Raw genomic sequence first — 22,645 nt, 5'->3', positions numbered from 1 at the left:
CCAGACCCTGGCGAGCCTGGCTGTGGGCAGAGGCCCCACTCCCTCCTGCGCCCTCCCGAGCCGGGTGGTGCTGCAGCCTGTTCTGGTGTGTTTCTGTAACCAGCGGATGTGACCGACAGGCTTTGGTTTGGGTCGGCCGTCTCGCCCTGCGCTGCTTGTTCTCGTGATTTTTCTTCTCTGGTGTTGCTGTGTTTGGATGGTTTTCTATCGCTCACATCTTCGCCTCTGCAAGTGTGGACGCTGTGTGCCCTGTTCCAGTATGGGGGCATCACAGCATGCTTGTGTGTTTGATCAGCATGGCTGACACCACACACGAACTCTGAGCATGTGACTCCCTGTGGTGCGCCACCCCCACCACCCCACCCCCGCCCGTTACAATCCAAAACCTCCCTTACTTTATGTCACTCCTGAGGGCGCCATCAGCCGCATCCGGGGCTGCTCCGGGCGTTTGTGCTGTGATTTGTGTCCAGACCCCACTCCCCGCTGTAAGCACTGCGGGGCGGTCCCGCCACTGTGGCCCCATGTGACGCCCGCACACACGGCGCAGCTGTAAGACCACAGGCCATGATCCAACACCTTTATTTGCCACTTTACCAACCGGACACAATGTTAGCAACAGGGAGCACACGAGGAGGTATGCAGACAGACAGTGAGCTTTCACCACAGGTTTGCGAGCAGGCCTCAGACAGCAGCTCCGGCGGAACACCATGCCTGCCCCCGACGGCCCCGGAGCTCCTGGAGAGCAGCTCGGAGCCCCCCAGACGCCCCCGGAGCTCCTGGAGAGCCGGCTCCAAGCCAGCCCCCAGACGCCCCCGGAGCTCCTGGAGAGCCGGCTCCAAGCCAGCCCCCAGACGCCCCCGGAGCTCCTGGAGAGCCGGCTCCAAGCCAGCCCCCCAGATGCCCCCGGAGCTCCTGGAGAGCTGGCTCCGAGCCCCACAGACGCCCCCGGAGCTCCTGGAGAGCCGCTCTGAGTCCGGATTCCACGCCGCTACCCGCTGCTTGCCCCAGCACACTGCCCAGGTGGCGCTCTCATCACTCCCTCACAGTAAGAAAACAGTGCAAAAATAGACACATCTCTATGTACATTTATTTCCCTTTCCTGAAAAGACTTGGTACAAACCAGTAGCCTATGACCCCTTTCACGTCTGAGTCATGTGCGTTTCCTCGTTGCCTGGCTTGGTCTGGGGACAAGAGCGTTAGCCAAAAGCACCCCCGAGTGCGGGGCAGCCCCTCCCTCCCCGGGCAAGGCCACACCGCTGAGGCGCGGGGCCCCAGAACGTTCAGTAGTCGGTCTGTGGAGGGAGGCTGCCCGGGGTCAGAGCTCTGAGGACGGTCTCGCCACTTCACAGTACGGCTGAGTCGTCAGCCTGTGCCGTGGGGACAGCTGACAGTGGCACCAGCGCCCGCTGGGTCCTGGGGGGTGTCCGCACCGGCGGCCTTCCCAGTGACCACGGGCCTCCTGGGCCGTGGGGCCTGCGCCTTGCCTCCCTCCTCCCACATGGCCGCAGAGGCCTCCTGACCGCAGGGTGCTGGGCTTCCCACAAAGCCTCCACCCCCAGGCCACGAGGGGCTGCCTCGGCCTGCCCTGAGCTGGCGGCCCCTGGAGTGTGGACGGCCCAAGCCCCCACCTGCCTCTTCCCGACCGGTTTCCACCTGCTCGAACCTTAAGACTGAGGATACTCAAGGTGTAAAAATACTCCAGTACAAATATAGACCTCTTCCTGTAATATTTTAAACATACGTGGTTTCAGCTTCAGTTTTGGCGACCTGACTGTTGCCTGGTTGCTTCTCCTACAGCATTAAATAGAAATAAATACGGGGGCGGCGGTGCTCACGTGCGCGCTGCGGTCCTGGCTGGGCGCCTCCACAAGGAGTGCCCGGACCACGTCCCCGCGTCCCAGCGGCTTGTTGTGGTTTCCTTGGCACAGACAGACATGTAATTTCTAGCTGACCGCGGTTAGTAGAAGCGAGCGGGTGTTGCAGAGAACATGCAGCAAGACGCACACCTGCCTGTCTGCAGCGTCTGTGCTGAGTGTGCGATCCGTGTCCATGCTGAGTTACAGGGCTGGCAGGCCCGGGACCTCCGTGCGCCCTGCCCTGAGCTGGAGGTGCATTTCCAGAGCTGCACTTAGGGAAGGAAACCTCAGCCAGGCCAGGGACACGCGAGACCCGCCCGGATGCCTCTAGACGCCTCAGGAGCCCAAGAGCGTGGGGCTGGGGCTGGGCCTGGGTGGCCACGGTGCACTGACCTTCCCTGGCCTGGGGGCGGGGCCACCGCGGCCGTGAGGAGCCGGTCTCCCGCAGCGGGGGTGCTGCCCTGAGGCCAGGCCTGGGGGCTGTGGGACACATGTTTCCCTACCTGACAGCTGCCTCTGGAAGAACAGCCCAGGGCAGGGGCCGGTGTCCTGCCCGCCTGCCCCCCAGCCTTCGGCTTCCTGGCAGTGGAGCGAGGGCCTGGCCGGGTGGCCTTGCTTCCCCGAGTTGGAAACTTCCCAGATGGCAGTGATCTTGTCCTCCAAGTGCTTCCGGACGCCTGAGTTCCATCCCTCACTTCCCAGGTGTTTCTGCAGCGGGGTCTCAGGGGCTTAGGACGAAGCTGCCCGCGGGAGCCACTGCCGATCCGGCGTGTCCAGCGCTGACCTGAGCCCCTCTGCAGTGGGCAGGGCCTCCACGTCCAGCAGGGACCAGTGTGCGTGGCAGTGCTGGCCTTCTCAAAGCCACCTGTGCTGTGGGCCGGCCATGTGTCCAGGGAGGGGTGCTCCAGGCAGCCCGCTGCCCTGGACACAGGACGGACAGTGGTAGAGCAGTGGACTCCAGGAGGCACTCCCCAGGGGCCGCCATGGGCTTTCCCAAGACTGACCCCAGGACGCTGGGGCCTAGCGGGTCACGTGCCAGGCTGCGGCCGTGCTCACACAAAAGGGCACGTTGCCAAGGAGGCAGTGCGACCGGAGGCCCCACCTCTGGCCTCTCAGAGACCCCGAACACAGATGCTGCCCGCCCAGGCCCTCCTCGGTCTGGGCTCACCCTGCGGTTTCTGCTGTCCTGGGCAGCAGTGGACGAGGGGGCCGGCTGGAGGGGGATGGAGGGGGCCGCCTGGCCACCTGCAGCCTTGAGCCCAGGAGTCTTCCTGGCCCAGGACTCAAGGCACAGGGGTTGTGAAAGAGAGGCCCAGATACGGGCTATTCTGAGTCTTCCCTGAGCTGTTCTGAGAGCAAACTCTATTAACCATTTCTTATTTCTTCTCAGAAAAGCGAAATGAAATGAATTGCCCTTAGTTTCAGAATCCTATAACTTCACACTTCAAGTCAGTTTGGTCGACGGAGGAGGCTCCTTCCTTTGCACAGCAGCCCTCAGCTCAGCGCTCACCCGTAGCACAGCCTTGGTCCATGGGCACGTGTGTGTGTGCACGTGTGTGTGCACGTGTGCAGCGTGTGTGTGCGTGTGCAGCGTGTGTGCGTGTGCAGCGTGTGTGTGCACGTGCGTGTGTGGCCTGTGTGCGCAGCGTGTGGGTACGTGTGCACACGCGTGCATGTGTACGTGTGCGCGTGTGTGGGCACGTGTGCGCACGCGTGCAGCGTGTGTACATGTGTGCGCACGCATACAGCGTGGGTACGTGTGAGTGTGCCCGTGCAGCGTGTGTGTACATGTGTGCACGTGTGCGGCGTGTGTGCACATGTGTGTGTGCGTGTGTGCCCGCCTCCCCTGCCTGCACGGTGCCCTCTGGGCCCCACGGGGCCCTGACTGTGCTCCCCCACGTCATCGGGGCTGCAGGTCGGCGCCCTCGTCAGCACAGACCCGACCCGACAGGGTCTGTCCCACCAGCTCCTTTGGACACCCCTTTGCTGCAAGCCAGTGGCCGGTGTGGTCTTGTTCCGGGAGACACTTTGGAAAGGGCCAGCTGTCTAATTCCTGGCAGGGACGAAGCGGGTGTGTTAGGAAAGGTGAGTTCAGGGGCCGAAGCTGGGGGCCAGGGGGCGCGAGGGCTGGGCGGGAGGGAGGCGGTGGCTCCGCGGCCACCCAGCCCCAGGTCCGAGTTCTGCCGGCGAGCACAGGAATGTAATGAAGTGGAGGTGGCGAGGGCCCCGACAACAGGAGGCCCGCCGGCTACTTGCCCCCCTGCACCTTCTGGTCGTAGGTGCCCGCGTGCTTGTAGCCCGGCACGTAGCCCGACTCATCCACGAGGTCCACGCGGCCCGCCCGGCCCTTGCCCCTGCCTGACGGGTCGAAGCGCTCCTTGTGGGAGCCCGTGAACTTGCTGGTGTCCGTGAGCCGTGACACAGTGGGTGAGGAGATGGCTTTCTGCAAGAGAGCAGGGGCGTGGGGGAGGTCAGCCTGGGGCCCAGACCACAGACAGGGGCCGCCCGCGCAGGGACCCACACCCGTCCCGCCCACCTGCCCAGGGCGCTCACCGTCACCCCCGAGATGATGGGGGCCTTGCCCTCGATGAGCTTGTGCACCTCCCTGACAGCCTCCTCCGCGCTCTTGTCTTTGAATCTCTTCTTGGCGAGCTCCTCCAGCGCCTCCTTGAACTGCTCGAACGTGATGGTCCTGCAGGACTTGCCCCTGCAGGGAGTGGAGTCTCAGGGGGCGCCCAGGGGCCCCATGACACCGGGGACCCCCGCCTCCCCTGCAGAGCCCGGAGCGAGCCTGCCCCTCCCCCACCTCAGCCTGCAGTGTTTGCGCCCAGCAGCTGGTTGCCATTGGCAACGGCAGCAAATATGAATTGTCTCGCAGAGAAGCTTAAAGAAAGCACATCGTTTATGAAAGACTGGACATCAAAACACAGCCTTTCTGGTTCTAAAGCAGGCAAGCGTGCGGCCTCCGTGGGAGACGGACCCACAGAGAGAGAGGGTGGGAAGCACGCCGCCCCCCGCAGTGTGGAGGGCGTCTCAGCCCCGCCAGGGGCTCCCAGGCTGCAAGGGAGCACCGTCCCCAGAGGACAGGATTGGGGGCCGCCTCCCCATGTCCCAGCCTGACCAGGGGCCTGGGAGCAGCTCTCCACGAAGACACAGCCCCTGGCTGCCCGGACCTGGTAGGTCATTCTCCCAACTTCAAGATGACCCTGAACTGGCTCTCCACCTCTGAGAATCTTAACTGGTAAACAGTTCCGCGCCCTGGAGATCTCCCCCGGCTAATCCGGTCAGTGAAGGTTTCAGCAAGAGAAGGTGGGGACGTGCCTGGGATGAGGAGAGAGGCCTCCTGCAGGAGCCGGGACTCCAGGGTCAGCGTGGCTGAGGTGCCCGGGGTCCTGGCTGGAGGGCGCCACGCCCACGTTGGCGCTGGCCACAGCAGCCACAGGACGGCGTCAGAGATGGGGAGCACAGGATTTCAACAAGGTCACAGAGGCAGTGAGTGGTCGCATACTGTCTTTTCAGCAAACAGAGCCACAGCGACTGGTGGGCCGTGTGCAGAGGAGTAGGCCGGGGCTGGCCCCACACCGCCTACAGTCTCACTGGACCACCGCCCTGCGCTTGTCCCAGCGCCTGAACCGGCCACCTTGTGAGAGAGCATACAGGTGGAAATCTTTGTGACCCTGGCTTAGGCAGAGATCTTCTTAGAAACAACCCCCCAAAAACAATCCAGGAAAAAAAAATGAATTGGACTTGACCAAGACTTTTAAAACCACGCTCTTCAAAAAGATACTGTTAAGAGAGGCAAAAGGCAAGCCGCGGACTGGAGACAGTTGGCTGAAGTGTTCGTATCTGACCGCAAATAACTCTCACACCTCAGCAAGAGGGAGAAAACCCAAGGCAAAAAGCTGGGCAAAATGTGCGAACCGGACACTGTCCAAGGTCTACCAGATGCAAACCAGCCAAAGAAGGACGTTCCACGCTGCCGGGCGTGAGGGAAGTGAGGGGCGTCCCGGCGCGGCACACACCCACCAGCACAGCTGCCCTGAAGGCCGGGTGAGCGCGCAGCGGGGTGCGGCGGGGCCCCTGGGAGGCCGGCAGCCCGCACAGCCCCACGACCCCGCCTGGCCCACTTGCCCACCCTCCTGTTCACAGACCTGTTCAGTCACCAGAACTCAAGCAGCTCGGTGACGATGGACAGACACGCCTCGGGACATCCCCGGCACAGAAGGGGACTCACACCTGATGCGTGAGCCTGAGGACACAGGACACGCTGACTGACTACACCGAGGTCAGGGCGACAGCGGAAGGAGGCCTCCTGAGGCTGGACATCCAGGCCGTGGGTTGCGCCCGCCCCTGGAAGCCCCACCGCCCTGCACGGCCACTCTGAGGCCGCGGGCCCGGCCCCACCGTGGGCAGGAAACCCGCTGTCCCAGCTGGGGGGTGACCCTTCACGGCCACGGGGTCCCACTTGTTTGTCCCGGGCCATCAAAGGCGAGCCTGTCTCTATTCATGGGCTCCAGGCCCGACCGGCAGCCCAGTGTCCAGCCGGGGGGCACACAGCCCTCCCCGAACCACGGCGCCAGGCGCCACCAGCGTGAATCACTTGGCCAGGGTGGGGGCACGACCGCCCGGGCCTCCCGTCAGAGGCCGCATTCAGATCGCGTGGACACGGGGCCCGGGGCCGACCTGCCTGCCGTGCCGGGCGGGGCAGGCGTCCCCACCGTGACTGCCCCACAGAGTTCGGGGCCTGGTCAGGACCAGCAGGGAGCTTCCCCGGGGGCCCGTGGACTGCTGCTGAGAGCAGTCCCTGGGGAGCTCTCCAGTGACAATGCCAGCTCTTCCCCGGAGGCGCTTTGACACAGCTGTGCAGACACAGGGCGCCTGTTCTGCAGATCCAGAGCAGAGATGAGAGGGTCCCCACAGCAGACCCCCCTTCTCCCGCCTGGCACCCGGGTCAGAGGCTGTTGTCCTGTGGGGACGCTGGCCTGGCGGTAACGGGGTCACCGGGCACACACGTGACCCCCAAGCTGAGCTCCCTAGGCGCTGCGCTCCCGGGCCTGCAGGCCCAGGGCAGGTCACCCAGGGACGCCGGGCGGCCAGGGATCCTGGCGGGGGGCCAGCCAGCCCTCCGAGGACAGAGGTCTGTGCCTCCCGGGCCAGCGTCACGAAGGGCCCTGGACTTTGGCTGACACATCCCAGGACAAGGCAAGGGTCCCCCCACCCGCCCCAGACCACAGATAATCTGCCGCCTGTGGGGGCTGGAGGAAGCCGACTCAGGCGCCCCTAACCTGCAGGAGCCGGACACGGCGACCCGTTCAGAGAAAAGGAGGTGTGACCTGACCCCCAGCAGCCCTGGGCCAGGGGAGGCCTGGGGGGACTGGACCGCAGTGGACATGCGAGCTGCCACATAAGTAGCGCCAGACACCGGTCCCTGCTCTCTGCCCGGCTCCCCTCTGTGGGCCGCCTCCTGGCCTCACCCCCGCCTGGGCCTGGGGCCCGAGGGCAACGCTGCCCACACACAGCTCTGGGAGGCCGGCCGGCCCCCACCCCAGGCCCAGGCTCTGCAGATGCACCAGGAGGGCCGCGGCAAGCCAGGCCAGGCGCTGCTGGATGCCTGCACGGCCTCAGGGGGCCGGGAGAAGGACCCCCGGGCCCTGTGAGACCACAATACCACAGCTGGAAGCAGGACCTAGGGGCGGCGTCCCTACCAGCCTCGACGCAGGGGCGGCCCCCTGACAGGCCTGTGACACCGCGTCCCAGGAGCTCATCCCACCCCACCTGCTCCTCAGGCCCTGTGGATACGCACGCTCCATGCTTCAGACAGTCCCCGCCCGGCCCGCATCGTCCCAGTCAGCCCAGATGGGGCTCCGGAATCACAGGGAATGTGACCACGGGCCAGAAAGCTGTGAGTGGGGGCCAGGAGGGGAAGCCCCCCCCACACCTGCCCCACCTGGGCATGCACACAGGGACGACGCCACCCATGGGCCCCTGACGGAGGTGCCGGACGCCCGGGGTGCTCGTGGGAATGGCGCCCTGCGCTCACTCCTTTGGCCCTGGGGTGGCGGAGCAGGGACGGGGGTGGGGAGCCCGTCTCAGAAACAATAGTTTTCAATCAAGGCCTAGGGAAGAGGGCAAGAAGTTTGTTTAAAACTTAACACATAGTAACATCAAAACAAACAAGCGCCGCCATGGCGACAGGCCCAAACAGAGGCTGCAGATACCGGCCGGCCGCAGGGCCACCGAGCCATGGCAACCGCCCCAAACAGAAACAGCCGCCGCCGGCAGCCCCGGGGCTCTGTGTCCGAGAGCACCGCTCCCACGAGCTGGGCCACCTCTGCCGGGGCGGCCACCTGGGGACCCTCAGCCAGCATGCACACGTGCACACCGCACCACGCTCCGCAGACCTGGGCACCCAGGAGCCCGGCCTGTCCCGCAGGACCCTACCCGGAGCACCGCCTGCGTCTCCCCAAGGACAAGAGCGTGAGGGTGGGTCCCTCACTCCATACCCAGGAGGTCTGGGGGTCCGCCCCCAGGACAGGTCACAGGGACCCCACGGGGAGTCTAGGTTCAGGAGGGCAGCGGGAAGGAGCCACAGGCTGCTCTGAACTGTGTCTTGATCCCAACCCTCGCTGGGCCCATGCCCCCAGACGGCCAGCACCCCGAGAGCTGAGGCAGTGATGCTGGGGTCCGGGCAGCCAGGGGGGGTGGGGCTGGGGTGGCCCACGTGTTCGAGCAGCTGGCGTTCTGCCCTCTGGAGTGGGGCTGGGGCCAGAAGGGGCCACCCTTCCTGGGGCAGGAGGGCCTGAGTCCCCCCACTGCCCACACGTCCTGCACACAGAGCCTTGGGGCCTGTCCAAAGCGCTCGTCCTCCGGGTGAGCCCTGACCAGGGAGTGGAGCCCTGCGCTCCACGTGTGCGTTCACGTGCGCGACGCGGCGGGTGCTTTTCTCGGGTGTGGCCCCGGGTGTGGCAGCCACGAGAGGGGGAGGGGCGCGCTGACCCCTGGAGGTGCTCACGCGTGTGGACACACGTGGACACGCATGCAGCGGCCACTGTTCATTACCGCTGCCCTTCCCCACACGTGAACGCCCCCAGAGCTGAGGAGCCGCACCACGGACGCCTGCTTCCGGCTGCCGCCCCCGCCAGCCCCCGCAGGCAGGACTCACCCTCCGGAGACCCTCCCCCAACCAGAGCCCCTGGCCCCGCCCGAGGGACCCAGCCCTCCCCCGCGACGGCCCCCCGCAGGCAGGACTCAGCCACGCGAGACCCTCGGGCCGGACTAGAGCCCCTGCCCCCACCCAGCTGCCCCACAGGTGTGGCTCTGGCCCCGCCCGCAGGGACCCAGCCCCACCCTCGACGGCCCGGGCGGAGCCGGCACGCACTTGATCTTGCTGAAGACGATGTCCACGTCAGTGACGGTCACGCTCCGGCCGTCGATCACCTGGCAGTCCCGGCACAGCTTGGACCAGTTCTTGCCGTGCATCTCCCGGCCCGACGCCCGGGCGTCCCCGTGCACCGCGAACCTCCGGAAGGCCTCCTCCAGGGCGCTGAGCTCCACGCCCGCCGCGGCCGCCCCCTCGCCGGCCCCTTCCGACTCGAGCGACAGCCTCTTGGCTGCCTTGTCCTTGGCGGGCTCCCCCGGGGACTTGGGGGGCGTCTTGTTGGCGGGCTTGGAGGGCTTGGGCTTGCTGTCAGCCATGTTGCTGGGAGGAAGAGATGAGAGGTCACCTGCTTTGTGGGCAGCTGTGTGAGACCCCCTGCCACCCACGGACAGCAGCCCTGCCCGGAAGCCACTCTGCACCCGTGGGGGACACCGAGTGTCCTGCGTCTGCTGCAGACACAGCCCAGCCCCTCCGGCCCCGGCACCCTGTCCACCTGTCCCCAAGGTCCCAGCCCCAGTCACGCGGGGAGCACGCGGCCAGCAGCCCAGGGGGTGCAGGACCACCCCAGCGATCCCCTCCCCCTCCCCCCGGCTCCTGCTCTGGGGGCTCCCCGAGCGACACCCCTCTGGGCACCGGTGGGGTGACAGTCCCCCAGAGGATCCAGAGCAGTCACACAACTGCCCCCACCTCAGGGCCCAGCCTGCTGACCGGGGTGCCCCTCACCTGGGTGGCCAAGCGGAGTGCTGGGGGGAGAAGGGGCCCCAGGTGAGGGCAGGCGTCTGGGGGACCCCAAGGGCTGAGCACAGCTGCGCCCAGGCCCAGGGTGGAGGCTCTGTGTTGGAGGCGCAGCTGACAGGGTCCAGAGCCCAGTGAATCCCCAAGGCTGGGCCCGGGTTCCCATGGGGCTGGGACACATCCACCTCCAGCAGCTTTGGGGGGCCCGGAGCTGAGCATCGATATCCCCAGAGGCATGGCCGGTGGCTGGGGCGGGACCCGAGAGCCCAGCCCCCAGAGGAGCAGTGGCCTCAGAAGAACCAGCAGGTCAGCGAGCGGAGAGAAGGCAGGACACAGCCCAAGCATGAGTCCGGCTGGGCGGCCAGAGCCGTGGACAGCTAGCTCGCTCACAGCCGGACCCACAGAAAACCCTCAGGTCTAAGCACAGGAAGCAGCGCCCGGCCAGGCAGGAGTCCCCGCCAGACCCGGCTGAACTCAGGACCTACGAGCTCCCCAAAAGAAAGGTCGGCACAGCTTGAGATGCGCCGGAGGCCCCGTTGCTGGTGCGGGAGGCCGGGGCCCAGGGCTCGGGGCTGGGTGGACGTGGCTGTGAGCCCCAGACCCAAGCTCTCCGTGCAGGGCTCTGTGTTCACCGTGAACACACAGTATCTAATAATCTGAAAATTACTTTAGCAAAAAGAACAGGAGTCAGGACTTCCCTGGAGATCCAGTGGTTAAGGATCCGCCTGCCCGTGCAGGGGACCCAGGTTCGGTCCCTGGTCTGGGAAGGTCCCGCCCACCGCAGAGCAGCTAAGCCCGAGCATCACAGGTTCTGAGCCAGGGTGCCTGGAGCCTGGAAGCCATAGGAGAGAAGACGAGCTACCACAGTGAGCCAGTGCACGGCCATAAAGACCCAGCGCAGCCAAAAATAAACGAAAAAAATAGGAGTCAGACCCTGTGTGCGGGTGGGAAGCTCTCCAAGGGGACTCGGTGACTCCAGGGTGTTCTGGGAGAAGCCGGGCTGGGTGGGAGAGCGAATCACACGGCCCGTGTCGGAGCCGACAGGGCTGCAGAGCAGGTGAGCGCCTGCAGGCAGGATGCCTGGCAGGCTCTGTCCCTGTTTGCAGGGAGGCTTCTCAGCAGCTGGTCCTCATGTGGACCAGGGCCGGGGCTGGGAGGACAGGTGGGCGGGCAGGGGACCTGGAGGCAGCCGCGTGAGGTGGCCCGGCCGGCCCTGCTGCGGCCCGCAGACGCCCGAGGCCTCGGGGGAGGGAAATGAGGAGGGGCTGTATGTCCAGAACTCTGCCTGGCAATGCCCTTAAGACGGGTGCCTGAAGAAGCCCCTATAGAAAAGCTCACACAAGACGGACGCTTACACACCACAGTCACCGCCTCTGCATGACTTAGGAACAGTGTCCCAGCCAGGAGGGCTGAGAATCCATGATGGCGATGTGCCTGCAACAGGACCAGGTGCCTGTGAGCAGGACCAGGTGTGCCCGTGAGCGGGACCAAGTGTGCCCGTGAGCGGGGCCAGGTGTGCCTGTGACCTGGACCAGGTATTCCTGTGAGCGGGACCAGGTGTGCCTGTGACCTGGACCGGGTGTGCCTGTGACCTGGACCGGGTGTGTCCGTGAGCTGGACCAGGTGGTGTTTTAAAGGCAGCATCAACTCTGCCTCTCCTGGTTCTCCTTGCTGGAGCAGAAGGCAGATCTGTGCTGAGAGTGAAGATGGAGTGTGGATTCTTTCTTCTGCAGGTGTGAACACACCTCCACTCCCTGGCTCCCTCAGCTTTCAGCCCCTCATCCTGCCCACAGTCTATACCCCAGCCTGCAGGCACTTCCTGATCGATGGCGCATCCTGCCCTGGGAATCCGGCTGCCTTCAGCCCCAGGCTCCTCCCACCCCTCGGCATGCTCTGGGCCTGAAGTCTCGGTGTAGACCAGACACGCTGCCTCCCGCGCCTGCCCTGTCTGCTGCGGGTGCCAGGTGTGCCCAGATGACCCAGCCTCCCTGGGAGGAGGGGACAAGCATCGCTGGAGAGGGGTCTAGGCTGGTGTGCAGAGGGGCAGGATGCACACGTCTGGAGCTCGGACCTGCACAGGGGACCCTCTGCCCCTCACTCTCTACCCTCCAAGCTCCCAGCACCTCCCCAGGGGCTGTGTGAGGTCCTGCTCTGCAAAACCCAGGGCCAACCAGCCCCGAGCGGGCGAGGGGCCTTCAGGCTTCAGGACGCCCCAACTCCAAGCTTTGTGATTCTCCCACCTCATACCCAGCGAGCCGGGCTGGCAACACGGGGGAGCTGGAGCCACAGCACAGGACACCCGTCAGGCTCTGCCTGGTCACCGGGCTGGGCTGCTGGGCCAGCATCGCAACCCCCACTTGAAGAGCTCAGGGGCGCCTGCCCTGCTGAGTGACCACACCCTGGGGGCTCGGGAGTGGGAGCCAGGCCAGGAGAGGCTGTGGGCTCCTCAGGGTGGCTGGCGGCTGGCAGCCCCCACAATCCAGATCACGGGCAGCACCCTCCCCCCAGGCCGGGAGCCCGACCCTGGGCCACGGCCGGGCCAACCAGCATGACCCCCAGGCTCAGGGTCTTGCTGACCAGCTTCTGTGTAAGAACTGCATGGGCTCTGGAAACGGCAGGTCCCTGAGCCTCTGACAAGTGGGCCGAGCTTGGACCTCAACAGAGTGCCGGCCGCCCACCAGGCTGACTGTCTGCTGAGGGCACCTGACCTCGGCCCCACGGAGGCCGAGCCACAGAAGGCCCCATGCCAGATACCGCTGGACACACAGAGGGAACCCAGAGGCCCTGTGCAGTGGGCGGACGGAGCAGAGGCAGTGCAGAGTGAGCGGGCACCTCCCAGGGCACCTCAGCACCCTGGCCGGCTCGGCCCCCAAGGGCCTAGTCCCAGGGCAGATGTGGCGGAGCAGGGAGGCTGGGGGTGTGACGCCCGCTGCCCTCACTGGAGCCCCAAGCACGCTCACTCTGCAGCCACGCAGAGGAGGCTGGGCGCCGGGTCAGCTAGGCCAGGGAGGACCCCCGCCCACCCCCCAGACCCCCACCAGGTGTGAGCGCTGGACCCCTGCAGAAGAGCTTGCGGGGGCGGGGGAGGAGGCGGACAGTATATTCAAAAGACCAAGCCAAGGGAGCAGACGCCACCACTCTACAGCCCCCCACCCACCAGAGCTTGGCTCCCAGGGTGGGATCAGCCCCCAGCAAGGGCACAGTCGCTGAGCAAACAGCCCCGGGAGCGGCAGAGCCAGGCCTGCAGACCCGCTGGCTGCCCGCGGCCTGAAGCCTTGGCCCTTTATCCCAGAGTCCATTTGAGCCCAACGCAGCCATTTGGCAGTTGTGCATATTCGAATCACGATACGGCCACCACTCCACAGCTGCCCAGCCCCGTCCCAGTCAGCGGAGCCTCCCAGGTGGGAACCTGCCCCTCGGAGCTGATGGTGCCTGGAGTCTCAGCGTGGATGCAGCCCCCCGCCCCAGCCTGCCTGTCACAGGCTCTGCAGAGGCCCTGGCAGGGAGGGGCGTGTGACCGCACTGCCTGACGAGGAAGACACTCAGGGCCTGCGTCATGCACTTCAGGCCAGGGGCCCGGAAAGGCCCCCAGAGGTGGGGACCTCCCGCACAGGGTGAGGTGTCCCTCGGAGCAGCCTTGTCACAGCCACACTGGTCCGGGTCCCGGAGTCAGAGGTGACGTCTCCAGGATGAGAAGAAAGGGGTGGGTGGGCAGTCTTTCCGAGGGAGGCGTCCACCGAGGACCAGGGCCACGCTCCTGCAGCCGCCCCACCCCTGAACCTGAAGGCTGCTGCCACTGGGCTGGGGCGGGGGAGGAAGAGGCCAGGACACGGTTACCAGCCCTGCCCTCAGCAGACCTCATGTGGACAGGGGTCACTGGGTCCCTGCGAGGCTGGGGGTTTCCCTCCTGGGGACCCCTTGGCCTCCCAGGAGCCACACCTGGGCCCCAGTGTCCAGGCCCCAGAGCCGGCCTCTGCCGTCAGCCTGCTTCTTACAAAGCCCGAGAACACAGAACTTGCAGCCCACCTGGTGCCAGGGTAAGGCAGGTGCGCTCACACCCTCACAAGGTGGGTGAACCTTGTTTGGAAGAAGGGTCCCTGCAGACGTCATCAAGCTAAGGACCTCTGGACCAGGGTGGCCCTAAGTCCAGAGACAGGCATCCTTGTGAGGGACGGGAGGGAAGAGACAGATACAGAGCAGAGGCCAGGCGAAGATGGAGGCAGAGACGGGAGCGCCGCGGCCCCGAGCCCAGGGGCCCCTGGCACCCCTGGGAGACGGAAGCAGCAGGAGGGGCCCTCTGGGGCCTCCTGAGGGAGCTCAGTCCTGCCCCAGCTTTACCTCGGACGGGGCTCTGGCCCAGAGCGGAAGGAGAACACGTTTCTGCTGTTGCAGCCTTTTTATCCCAGAGTGCAGGACAGAGAGCAGAACTCCGGGATAAGTGTCCTGCGGGCATTTGTTGCAGCAGCCCTGGACCCTCACACACCAGGGAGGCCGGGGGGCTGGGGAGGGGGTCCCTGCCCCAGAGAAAAGTGCTCTCGGAGGCCCAAGTGGTGAAGTGCCAGGCGGGCACACAGACCCGGCGGCCAGAGCCAGCAGCGGGCCCGTCCTGGGCTCTGGCCCCCTGCTGCTATGCATGGTGGGAGAGGCGAAGGCCTCGGTAGGAAGCAGAGACGTGGCTGTGGTGGGTGGCCTGGCCTCTTCCCGACGGCAGCGCCCGGCAGTCACCATGGGCCTGCACAGCTGGTCCCAGAGCCAGGCCTCTCCTGCCTGGGACCACCAAGACCCCGGGACACTGCGGCACCAAGGGTGGGCCCGGTGGGGCTGCAGACAGTGGGAGGCCACGCACAGGCCAGGGGCAGGCCCAGGGCTGCAGGGCAGGCGGCTGCCCACACCTGACCGGCTGGCAGGCCCGCAGGCCTCAAAGCCCCGCAGAGGGGAGAGGTGGCCCCCCGGCACTGGAGTGGAGGCCGGGCCACCATCCCCAGGGAGCAGGAAGCCCCCAGCTCACCCTGGGGGAGGGGGGCCCCATAGCAGCTGGCCCCACGCTCAGGGCTGGGGGCGAGGCGAGGCCTGCCAGATGGAGGGACGCCCGGGAGTGGACAGGCAGCCAGCAAGGGCCACCAAGTGGGCTCCTCTCAACTCACAACGTGGACTTGGGGGCCCTGGATCACTGGTGCCCCAAACACCGCTGGACACACCCACTCCAGAGGAAGAGACTCCCACTGGAGACAGAGACACTTCTCTGACATCTTTAGATCACCGTGTCCACACATGGCAAAGAAACAGCCAAGCTTAACGGGAAGTGCCAAGAGCCTGCAGAGGCAAGCGGGGACAGAAGCAACGAGAGGCTCCACTCTCTGTACTGGACTCAGCTGGACACTGATTCAAAGTAACAGCGTGTGCCGTGCGCAGAAGAAATGGGTGGTGCATGCCATGCGCAAAGGGGAGGGCGAGGTGAGGAGTTCCAGAAGAGAGCAGGGGCTGGGAGAGTGCAGGAAGCGGCTGTGAAAAGAGAACACACAGAGTCTAGCCCCGAAAAGCTTCACAACTAAAATTCAGAACTCAGTGGATCAGTTTCACAGCAGGGCAGATTAAAGAACTCCTGGATCAGAAATCCCCGAAAGAAAACACCTAGATGTGGTGTAAACGTGTGTACACACACATGTATACAAGCGCACACGTACGCACATGTATACAGGCACGTGCACGCGTACACATATGTATGCAAATGTGCGTGTACACATATGTACGCAAATGTGCGTGTACGTACATGTATACAGGCACGTGCGCGTGTGCACATATGTATGCAAATGCGTGTGTGCACATGTATACAGGCGCCCGTGTGTGTGCACTTGTGTACGAACGCACGCATGTACGCACATGTATACAGGCGTGCGCGTGTGTGTACTGTACACACGGGTTTTCCTGCTGGTCCAGATGATAAAGAATCCGCCTGCAGCGCAGAAGACCCAGGTTTGATCCCAGGTCGGAAAGGTCCCCCAGAGACGGGAATGGCAGCCCACTCCAGTACTTTTGCCTGGAGAATCCCACCCATGGACAGAGGAGCCTGGTGGGCTACCGCCCCTGGGGCTGCAGAGAGTGACTGACACCTGGTGTGCACACATGAAAATAATTTGATGGAATGTAGCATTTATTCATCATAAAAATTCTTAGCAAATCAGAAAAGGAAGCACATTTCTTAGCTTCACAATGGACGGTGTGTTACTTGCTCAGCCGTGTGCTACTCTTTACCGCCCCATGGACTGTAGTCCACTGGGCTCCTCTGTCCATGGGCTTCTCCAGACCAGAATACTGGAGTGGGTCACCATTCCCTTCTCCAGGGGATCTTCCCGACCCAGGGATCGAACCCAGGTCTCCTGCATTGCAGGTGGATTCTTTATCATCTGAGCCACCAGGGAAACCCTTGATAATGGGTACCTACAAAAAACTACAAAACTATGTGGATACTGAACAAGTTTCTCTTCCAGCTGGAGTAAGGCGAGGACACCTGCCTGCTGTCGCCGCTTCTGTTCACCTCTGCTCAGTGTGGTGAGACAAGGACAGAGTGGCATAAACACGGAGGAAGAAGTGAAGCTGCCGCCGCTCCCAGTTTCTATGACGGTGTACACACAAAGTCCAAAGGGATCCTGGGAAATTTTTCAGAATCAGCGTGAGTTTATCAAGATTTCTGCCTACATGGTAAACATACAAAAATCTATTTTATTTCCATGAAGCAGCAAAACCACACAATCACAGTGTTTAGAAATACATCATTTAAAATAATGTGAGGAAATCAGTTTCCTAGGGGTCAACTTGGTAAAAGCTGTGCAAGACCGTCGACTCGTCACTGAGAGAACAGCAACGCCACGAACACAGACTGAGGCTGAACGCACAGAGATGCCCGTCGTCCCCGAAGTCACCCAGCTTTAGTCTAATCCAACCAAAAGTGCCCACGCCTGTTTTTTGTTCTGGGTCGGGAGACAAGCTGGAGGCAAAGCAAACGAAATGGCAAAAGATCGAGGACTAAGCAGCCAGCTCGGAGGAAGAGCAGGTGGGGGATTTGCCCAGCGGTTTTGAGACTTGATGGGAAGTTCTGGAAATGAAGTGGTGTGTGGTCCTGGTCTAGGACAGAGAATAAACCACGGGGCAGAAGAAAGCTCCCCACTCACCCTCAAGGCAGAGAGAGTGTGGACGGCAAGGTGGTCCTGCAGGAAAAGAGGGAAGAAAATGTTCTCCAAGAAAGGAGACAGGCTTACCGACTGGACACACGGCGAGAAATGAGGATTAATTCAGGTGCCGACTGCAGCTGGAGGCAAGGCCATTAAGCCCCAGGTGGGTGATGCTCAAGAGCACCTGGTGTCCTTGCGTGGGAGAGCCTGTACACGGCACACAAGACCACTGTCCCCAAAGCAGAAGACCCTGAAATGGACCCAGATTAAAACGTGGGACTTCTGCTCCTCCAAAAGTGTCAGTTAAGGAGTGAAAAGGCGGCTGTGGGGTGGACAAGGTGTCTCCTACGTGCAACCTACGCTGCTGGGCTCCAGAATCTAGAGAGAGCCCTATGGATCAACCAGGAAGCTCGGAGGAATCCGCAAGGTGCAGGGGGGCTCGGGTGCCAGGCTTGGTGGAGACGCCGGGCCCGTCACTGTGGCCTGAAGCGCAGGCTCTGCCCCACGCCCTGCAGGCAGCCATGGCCTGCCCCGGGCTGCTGGCAATGGGGCTGCGACTGGGAGGCGGCACCCGCGGCCCTGCAGACGCTCGCCTGTCCCCCAAGGAGCAGAGCAGGAGGGCTCCAGGTGGCCGCACTCACAGGAACCAGAAATCAGAAGCAACTCAGGGCCTGTGGGGCACAGCAGAGCAGCGGGCGGCGGTGGCGTGCTCACAGAACGGACGCGCGCTGACGGTGCGGGAGCATGCGCCCTGAGCCGAGGTCAGACTAGACGAGGGGTGGGGGGCGGACAGGTTCAGGCTGGAAAGCCAGCAGGAGGCAGAGCCTGGCCCCTGCAGGAGACAGAAGGGTACCCCGGGAGGCGTGGGCCCAGGGCTGCGGAGCAGAGTGAGCCCTGAACCTGCTCCCGGAGGCGGCTCAGGCTCAGAGCTGTGGCCGCCGCGGCCAGAGGCAGAGGGCGTGTGAGACGCACAGCTCCGTGACATTCCCGCTGGGGCGGCCCTCCCAGGATTCGCCTGCGTCTGGGCACCTGGGCCCTAACACACGGGTGCAACAGGGTGAGACCCTGGGAAACTCGGCCCGGAGCAGGGGGACTGTGCTGGGCACGCACACACGGGACAGGAGGGGCACACAGGACAGGAGGGGCACACTCGGGACAGGAGGGGCACACGGGACAGGAGGGGCACACAGGACAGGAGGGGCACACTCGGGGACGCCGCGCAGCAGTGGAAGGGCCCCGGGTGCTCTTAACTCCTGGACTTGGAGAAAGGACAGTCCTCCCTTTCCACAAATCTAGCAAGAAGAGGGAAAGCGGTGCGAGTGAGAAAATGCGCTCCCCACCCCCACGTCGCAGAAGACACGAGCGTTCGGTGCCAAAGGCGGAGCACCGCCATCCTCACAGCCCGTGGGAGTCAGCTTACGTGTTCTCAGCCAAGAAGGCTCTTCCTTTGGACACTCACACATTACACTGTGGCTGAGCTTCTCTGCATGTCGCCGCACGTCCCGGTACAGTCAAAGGGCAGCTCCGCAGCCTGCAAGGAGTCTTGCTTCCCTGCCAGGGCTGCAGCACACTCCTGACCCTGCCGAGGTCCTCTCCCAGCCCTGCCCTCCCCCACACACCCTCCTGGAGGCTGCACATCACAGACCCTGCAACCCCTGGCGACGCGCGCCCCCCCCCCCCGCAACACATCCTCCTGGTGACCCCCCCAGTGACCCAACCCCCTGGCAACACAACCCCACCACCACCAGCGACACACCCCCTGAGGACGCAACCCCCCCAGCAACACATCCTCCCAGTGACCCCCCCAGTGACCCACCCCCCTGGTGACACCCCTGTGATGCACCCCCCTGGTAACGCACCCCAGGAGCAGCCACGTGAATGCCGCAGAGGATGTGCCCTCCACAGAGGCGCTGCTGAGCTGGGACACCGAGGTTCCGTCGAGGATGCTGGGGTTTGGGGGTGCCAGCTCTGGGGATCCATGGACTGTGACCCCACAGCCACCTCCACAGCCAGAGAGGAAGCTGCTCTCCCAGGAGGGGCTGGGTGGTGAGCGGGCACGCCAGGGCCCCGCAGGCCCCACCAGGGCTCCACTCCTTCCTGCCCTGGGAACACCTGTCAGTGGGGCAGCCAGGGATGGACGTGGGTCGCTCCTCACAATGCCCCGCACCCCGGGTCTGCCAGGGCTCCAGGGTGGCGCCAGGCGGGGCCCGAGCAGGACCTGATGCCCGGTGCCTCGTGGCCCCCACATCCCCGGACGGCATCTCTTGTACGTGCTCCTCCAGCCTCACCAGCAACATCACCAGCTATAAATAGCCCTGGCGCTAAGTCAGCAAGCCTCTCCCGAGGAAGCGTTTAATTCTCAGCCTCTTCTGCAGGGAACGGCTCCTCTACCCACCGGGGAAGCGAGCCACGGGGAAGCGGCCCCGGAGGGCACTTTGGCTGCTCATGGCTTTCTCTTAAACCTCAGTCAGTGATGAGCCATTTTAATTTTCTTTACGAAATTCTCCTGTGATTTGCCCATTTCCCACAGCGAGCATCTATAACCTTGTATGCAGTGAAAAGTTTATTTATTGCTACTTCAAAGGATTCGCAAAGATTAGGCAAACAACGGCGAGGCGACAGGAACACGGCCCCGCACGGCTTCCTCTGATCTCTCTCACATCGTCATTCCAGAAAGAATTTCTTCATGTAGTGCTTAAATGATGGCACCTTCCTGAGCTCCTTCTGAAAGTCATGAAGGCCACGGGCCCTTTCCCCAAGAAAACACGCACGCTCGGGTGTGTCGCGCTTGGCAGACACTCCCAGGAAATTCACCAGCACCGCCTTGCCCCCTCGCTATCCCTGAGCCCTGAGATTCCAACCGCCAGGCTGGAACAGGAGCCGGTACCAGGAGTCCAGGGGAAGGCCCCCTCAAGGCGCCCCTCCCGTGGCCGCCCACCCCGTTTCCTGCCTGCTGCAAGCTCGCCCTCCCCACCCCATCGCTCCATCCCCGGATGTGGTCCCAGGGCATTTGGAGTTCAGGTCAGGGTTCACTGACCACCGCCCAGGCTCTGGGGAGGCCCTGCCCGCAGCCCTCCCTGAGAGACCAGCCCTGGGGAGCCCTAGGATGCGCGCTGGGGGCCTGGGAAGCTAGGCCTTTTATCATTCGCAAATGTCAGACGAATCAGCCAATAAACGCACACATGGGCGACGGCACAGCCGCTCACCCGCAGAGGTGTCTCGTCTTCAGAGAACACGAAACGCCCATCAACACGGCAGGCGCGGGGCCCTGCTTCCCACCCCATTTCCAGGCTTCATTTACATAACCGAAGCCGCAGATAAAGGGTTTCTCCGGATCCTCCTCCAAGGGCGGGGCTCTGGTCCCCAGGGGCGTGTGGAACGCACACACTGGCCGCCAACCTCTTTATCTGGATTGACGGTTACGCGCCCACATGCGATAAGAAAACATAACACCCCTCTGGCGGATTCTGGGTCGCAGAGTGTCGGCCTGACACACTCACCTGCTCCGATAGGGCACAGCAATGCCCGACACAGAGGGGCGGTGTTCTCGCCAGAGGATCGCGCTCATTCTGGGCCGCGGACGCAAACGGCCCTTTCTGTGGCCCTGAAATTCGTGCAGCGTGACAGCGGCTCCATTTCAAAGCCTCCAAGCCCTAAATTCCTGCCGTCTCGTTGGCAGCCGCCACCCCGGGCCTGGGCGTGTGAACGGCGTTTATGCAGATGGACGCGGAGGGGGAAGGGGCTGCGAGGGGCGCGCTCTGTCCTCTGCGCCACGACGGGCAGAAAGGCCGGGGCGCCCCAGCGAGGGCCGATTACAAACCCGTCCTCTGCATCGCCGGCCGCTCCAGCCCGCGCCCCGCCGCCCGTCCCCAGACCCGCAGCCGCGGGGGTCAGAGCGCCGAGCCGCGCGCCGGCAGCTGGGGGGGCGCGCGGGGCCTCGGGGAAGGGACGCGGCCGGCGCGCGGGTGCAGGAGGCCGGAGGAGCCGGCGCCCCGCGCCCCGAGCCAGCGCCCCGCGGCCACTTACCTCGGAGATGCGGCGACCGCAGCGGCAGCGCCTCCGCGACTCGGCCGCGAGCGACCCGGTGCCCGGCCTGCGCTCGCGCCGCCGCTCCCCGCGCCGGCCCCGCCCCCGGCCCCCCGCTTCCGCGCCCGGCCCGGCCCACGCCCCGCGCGCCGCGCGCTCATTGGGAAGCGCGGCCCCGGCCCGCCCCGCGCGCCCCGGCCGCCCCGCCCGGCCCGCCCCGCGGCCGCCCGGCGCCCCGAGGCCGGCCTCCCGGCCTCTGCCTTACAAGGCGGGTCGGCGCGGGCCCCGGGGCCACACGGCTCGGCGGGCGGGGGCGGCCCCTCCTGGTCCTCCCGGCCCCCCCCCCCCGCCCCCGGGCGCCGGGAGACGGAGGGGCGCGCGGACCGCCCTCCCGGGTGGGCCGGTCGGGTGCGAGCCTCTCCGCGGAGACGCTGTGGGTCCGCGCTGGGGGCCGGCGCTGCGGGGTTGGGACCCTACGGAGCGGGTGCAGAGGGCGGGGAGTGGGAGCGCCCTGCGAGCGCCGCGGGACGGCGGGAGCGCGCGGTGAGCGCCCCGGCGCGGTCGGGCCGGGCACTGGGCGCCGCGCGCAGTTGGGCCGCCCTGGCGGTGGGGGGGGGGGTGGGGGCGGGGTGCAACCTTACTCCGGCTGGAGGCGATCGGTCTTCTTGCCCGCCTGGGCCCCGGGCTGCCCGTGTCAAAGCGCAGACCTCAGAGGCTCTTCCACTGTCTCCGTCCTTCTCGGGACACCTGCTGCCCTCTCACCTCCAGGCGGTCAGCTCGCGGGCACCCCCGCTGCCCTGGACAGCAGTGCTCAGCAGAGGTTCTGGGGCTGGGGTGATGGAGGTGCTAGTGCTGAGTGCTCTGACCCGGTGTGCAGGGGTCTTCCTGTGGGTCCCCCAGGACCCCCTCCGGTGGAGGAAGCCGCCCCAGGCTGCTGGGATGCCCAGCCTCCAGGGGAAGAGTGGCTTTCCAGTCGCTTCCAGCTTCACTGCCTTGTGACTGGCCGAGGAGCCACCCCAGGCCCTTCCTCCCCTCCCGGCTGCCAAGCCACCCCCCTCCCACGGTTACACACACACTTCACGCACACCCCCCGCCCCCCAGGACCTGTCCTCTGTCCTGACTGCAAAGCCCCTGCAGCCCAACTTGACTTGAGTCTCACCTGAATCAGAATTGTGGCAGCAGCTTCTGACGTCACCTGGGATTCCAGCCAGGCCAGGGGCCCATGGAGGCAGCAGAGGAAGCTAGGGTGCCGAGCCAGAGGGCGTGCGACCGACAGGCAGCCCCACAGGTGAGAGGACGCGGTTCCCCCAGGGCACCCGGCAGGCGGGAGAGTCCTGCCCTCCCCGCCCTGGCCCTGGGCCTTTCCCTCAAGCCCTCTGGTTTCTGCTGCTGCTCAAAACCGGCCGAAGACAAGCTTCTAGTTCTAACTCCTCTGCGAAGGTTCGCACTGGGGAGCCCGGTGAGCCCAGGCTCCTGGAGCA

General features: G+C 64.9%; 1 protein-coding gene and 1 long non-coding RNA gene across 3 annotated transcripts; both read right to left on the bottom strand.

Moving 5' to 3' along the window:
* Positions 1-563: 563 nt before the first annotated feature.
* TPPP (tubulin polymerization promoting protein) lies at positions 564-21,271 on the bottom strand. Of its 2 annotated transcripts, none has more exons than XM_069556343.1 (4): positions 21,165-21,271; positions 9,235-9,555; positions 4,410-4,563; positions 564-4,299 (listed from the first exon to the last, which is right to left on the bottom strand). In XM_069556343.1, the coding sequence occupies exons 2-4, from the start codon at positions 9,549-9,551 to the stop codon at positions 4,105-4,107; spliced, it is 666 nt and encodes a 221-aa protein (XP_069412444.1). In that variant the 5' UTR covers positions 9,552-9,555; positions 21,165-21,271; the 3' UTR covers positions 564-4,104. The 2 variants fall into 2 exon arrangements, with proteins under 2 accessions (XP_069412444.1, XP_069412443.1); XM_069556342.1 differs by lacking the exon at positions 21,165-21,271 and adding an exon at positions 20,639-20,804.
* On the bottom strand, positions 16,100-17,970 carry LOC138421888 (uncharacterized). Its single transcript, XR_011249671.1, has 3 exons — positions 17,780-17,970; positions 17,226-17,388; positions 16,100-16,661 (listed from the first exon to the last, which is right to left on the bottom strand). It is a non-coding gene; the product is annotated as an uncharacterized lncRNA (long non-coding RNA).
* Positions 21,272-22,645: the final 1,374 nt, after the last annotated feature.

This window comes from Ovis canadensis, chromosome 16, assembly GCF_042477335.2.
Source record: "Ovis canadensis isolate MfBH-ARS-UI-01 breed Bighorn chromosome 16, ARS-UI_OviCan_v2, whole genome shotgun sequence".
Taxonomy (NCBI): Eukaryota; Metazoa; Chordata; class Mammalia; order Artiodactyla; family Bovidae; genus Ovis; species Ovis canadensis.
Note: the sequence above shows the minus strand (reverse complement) of the source record. Positions and strands in the feature narration are given on the sequence as shown.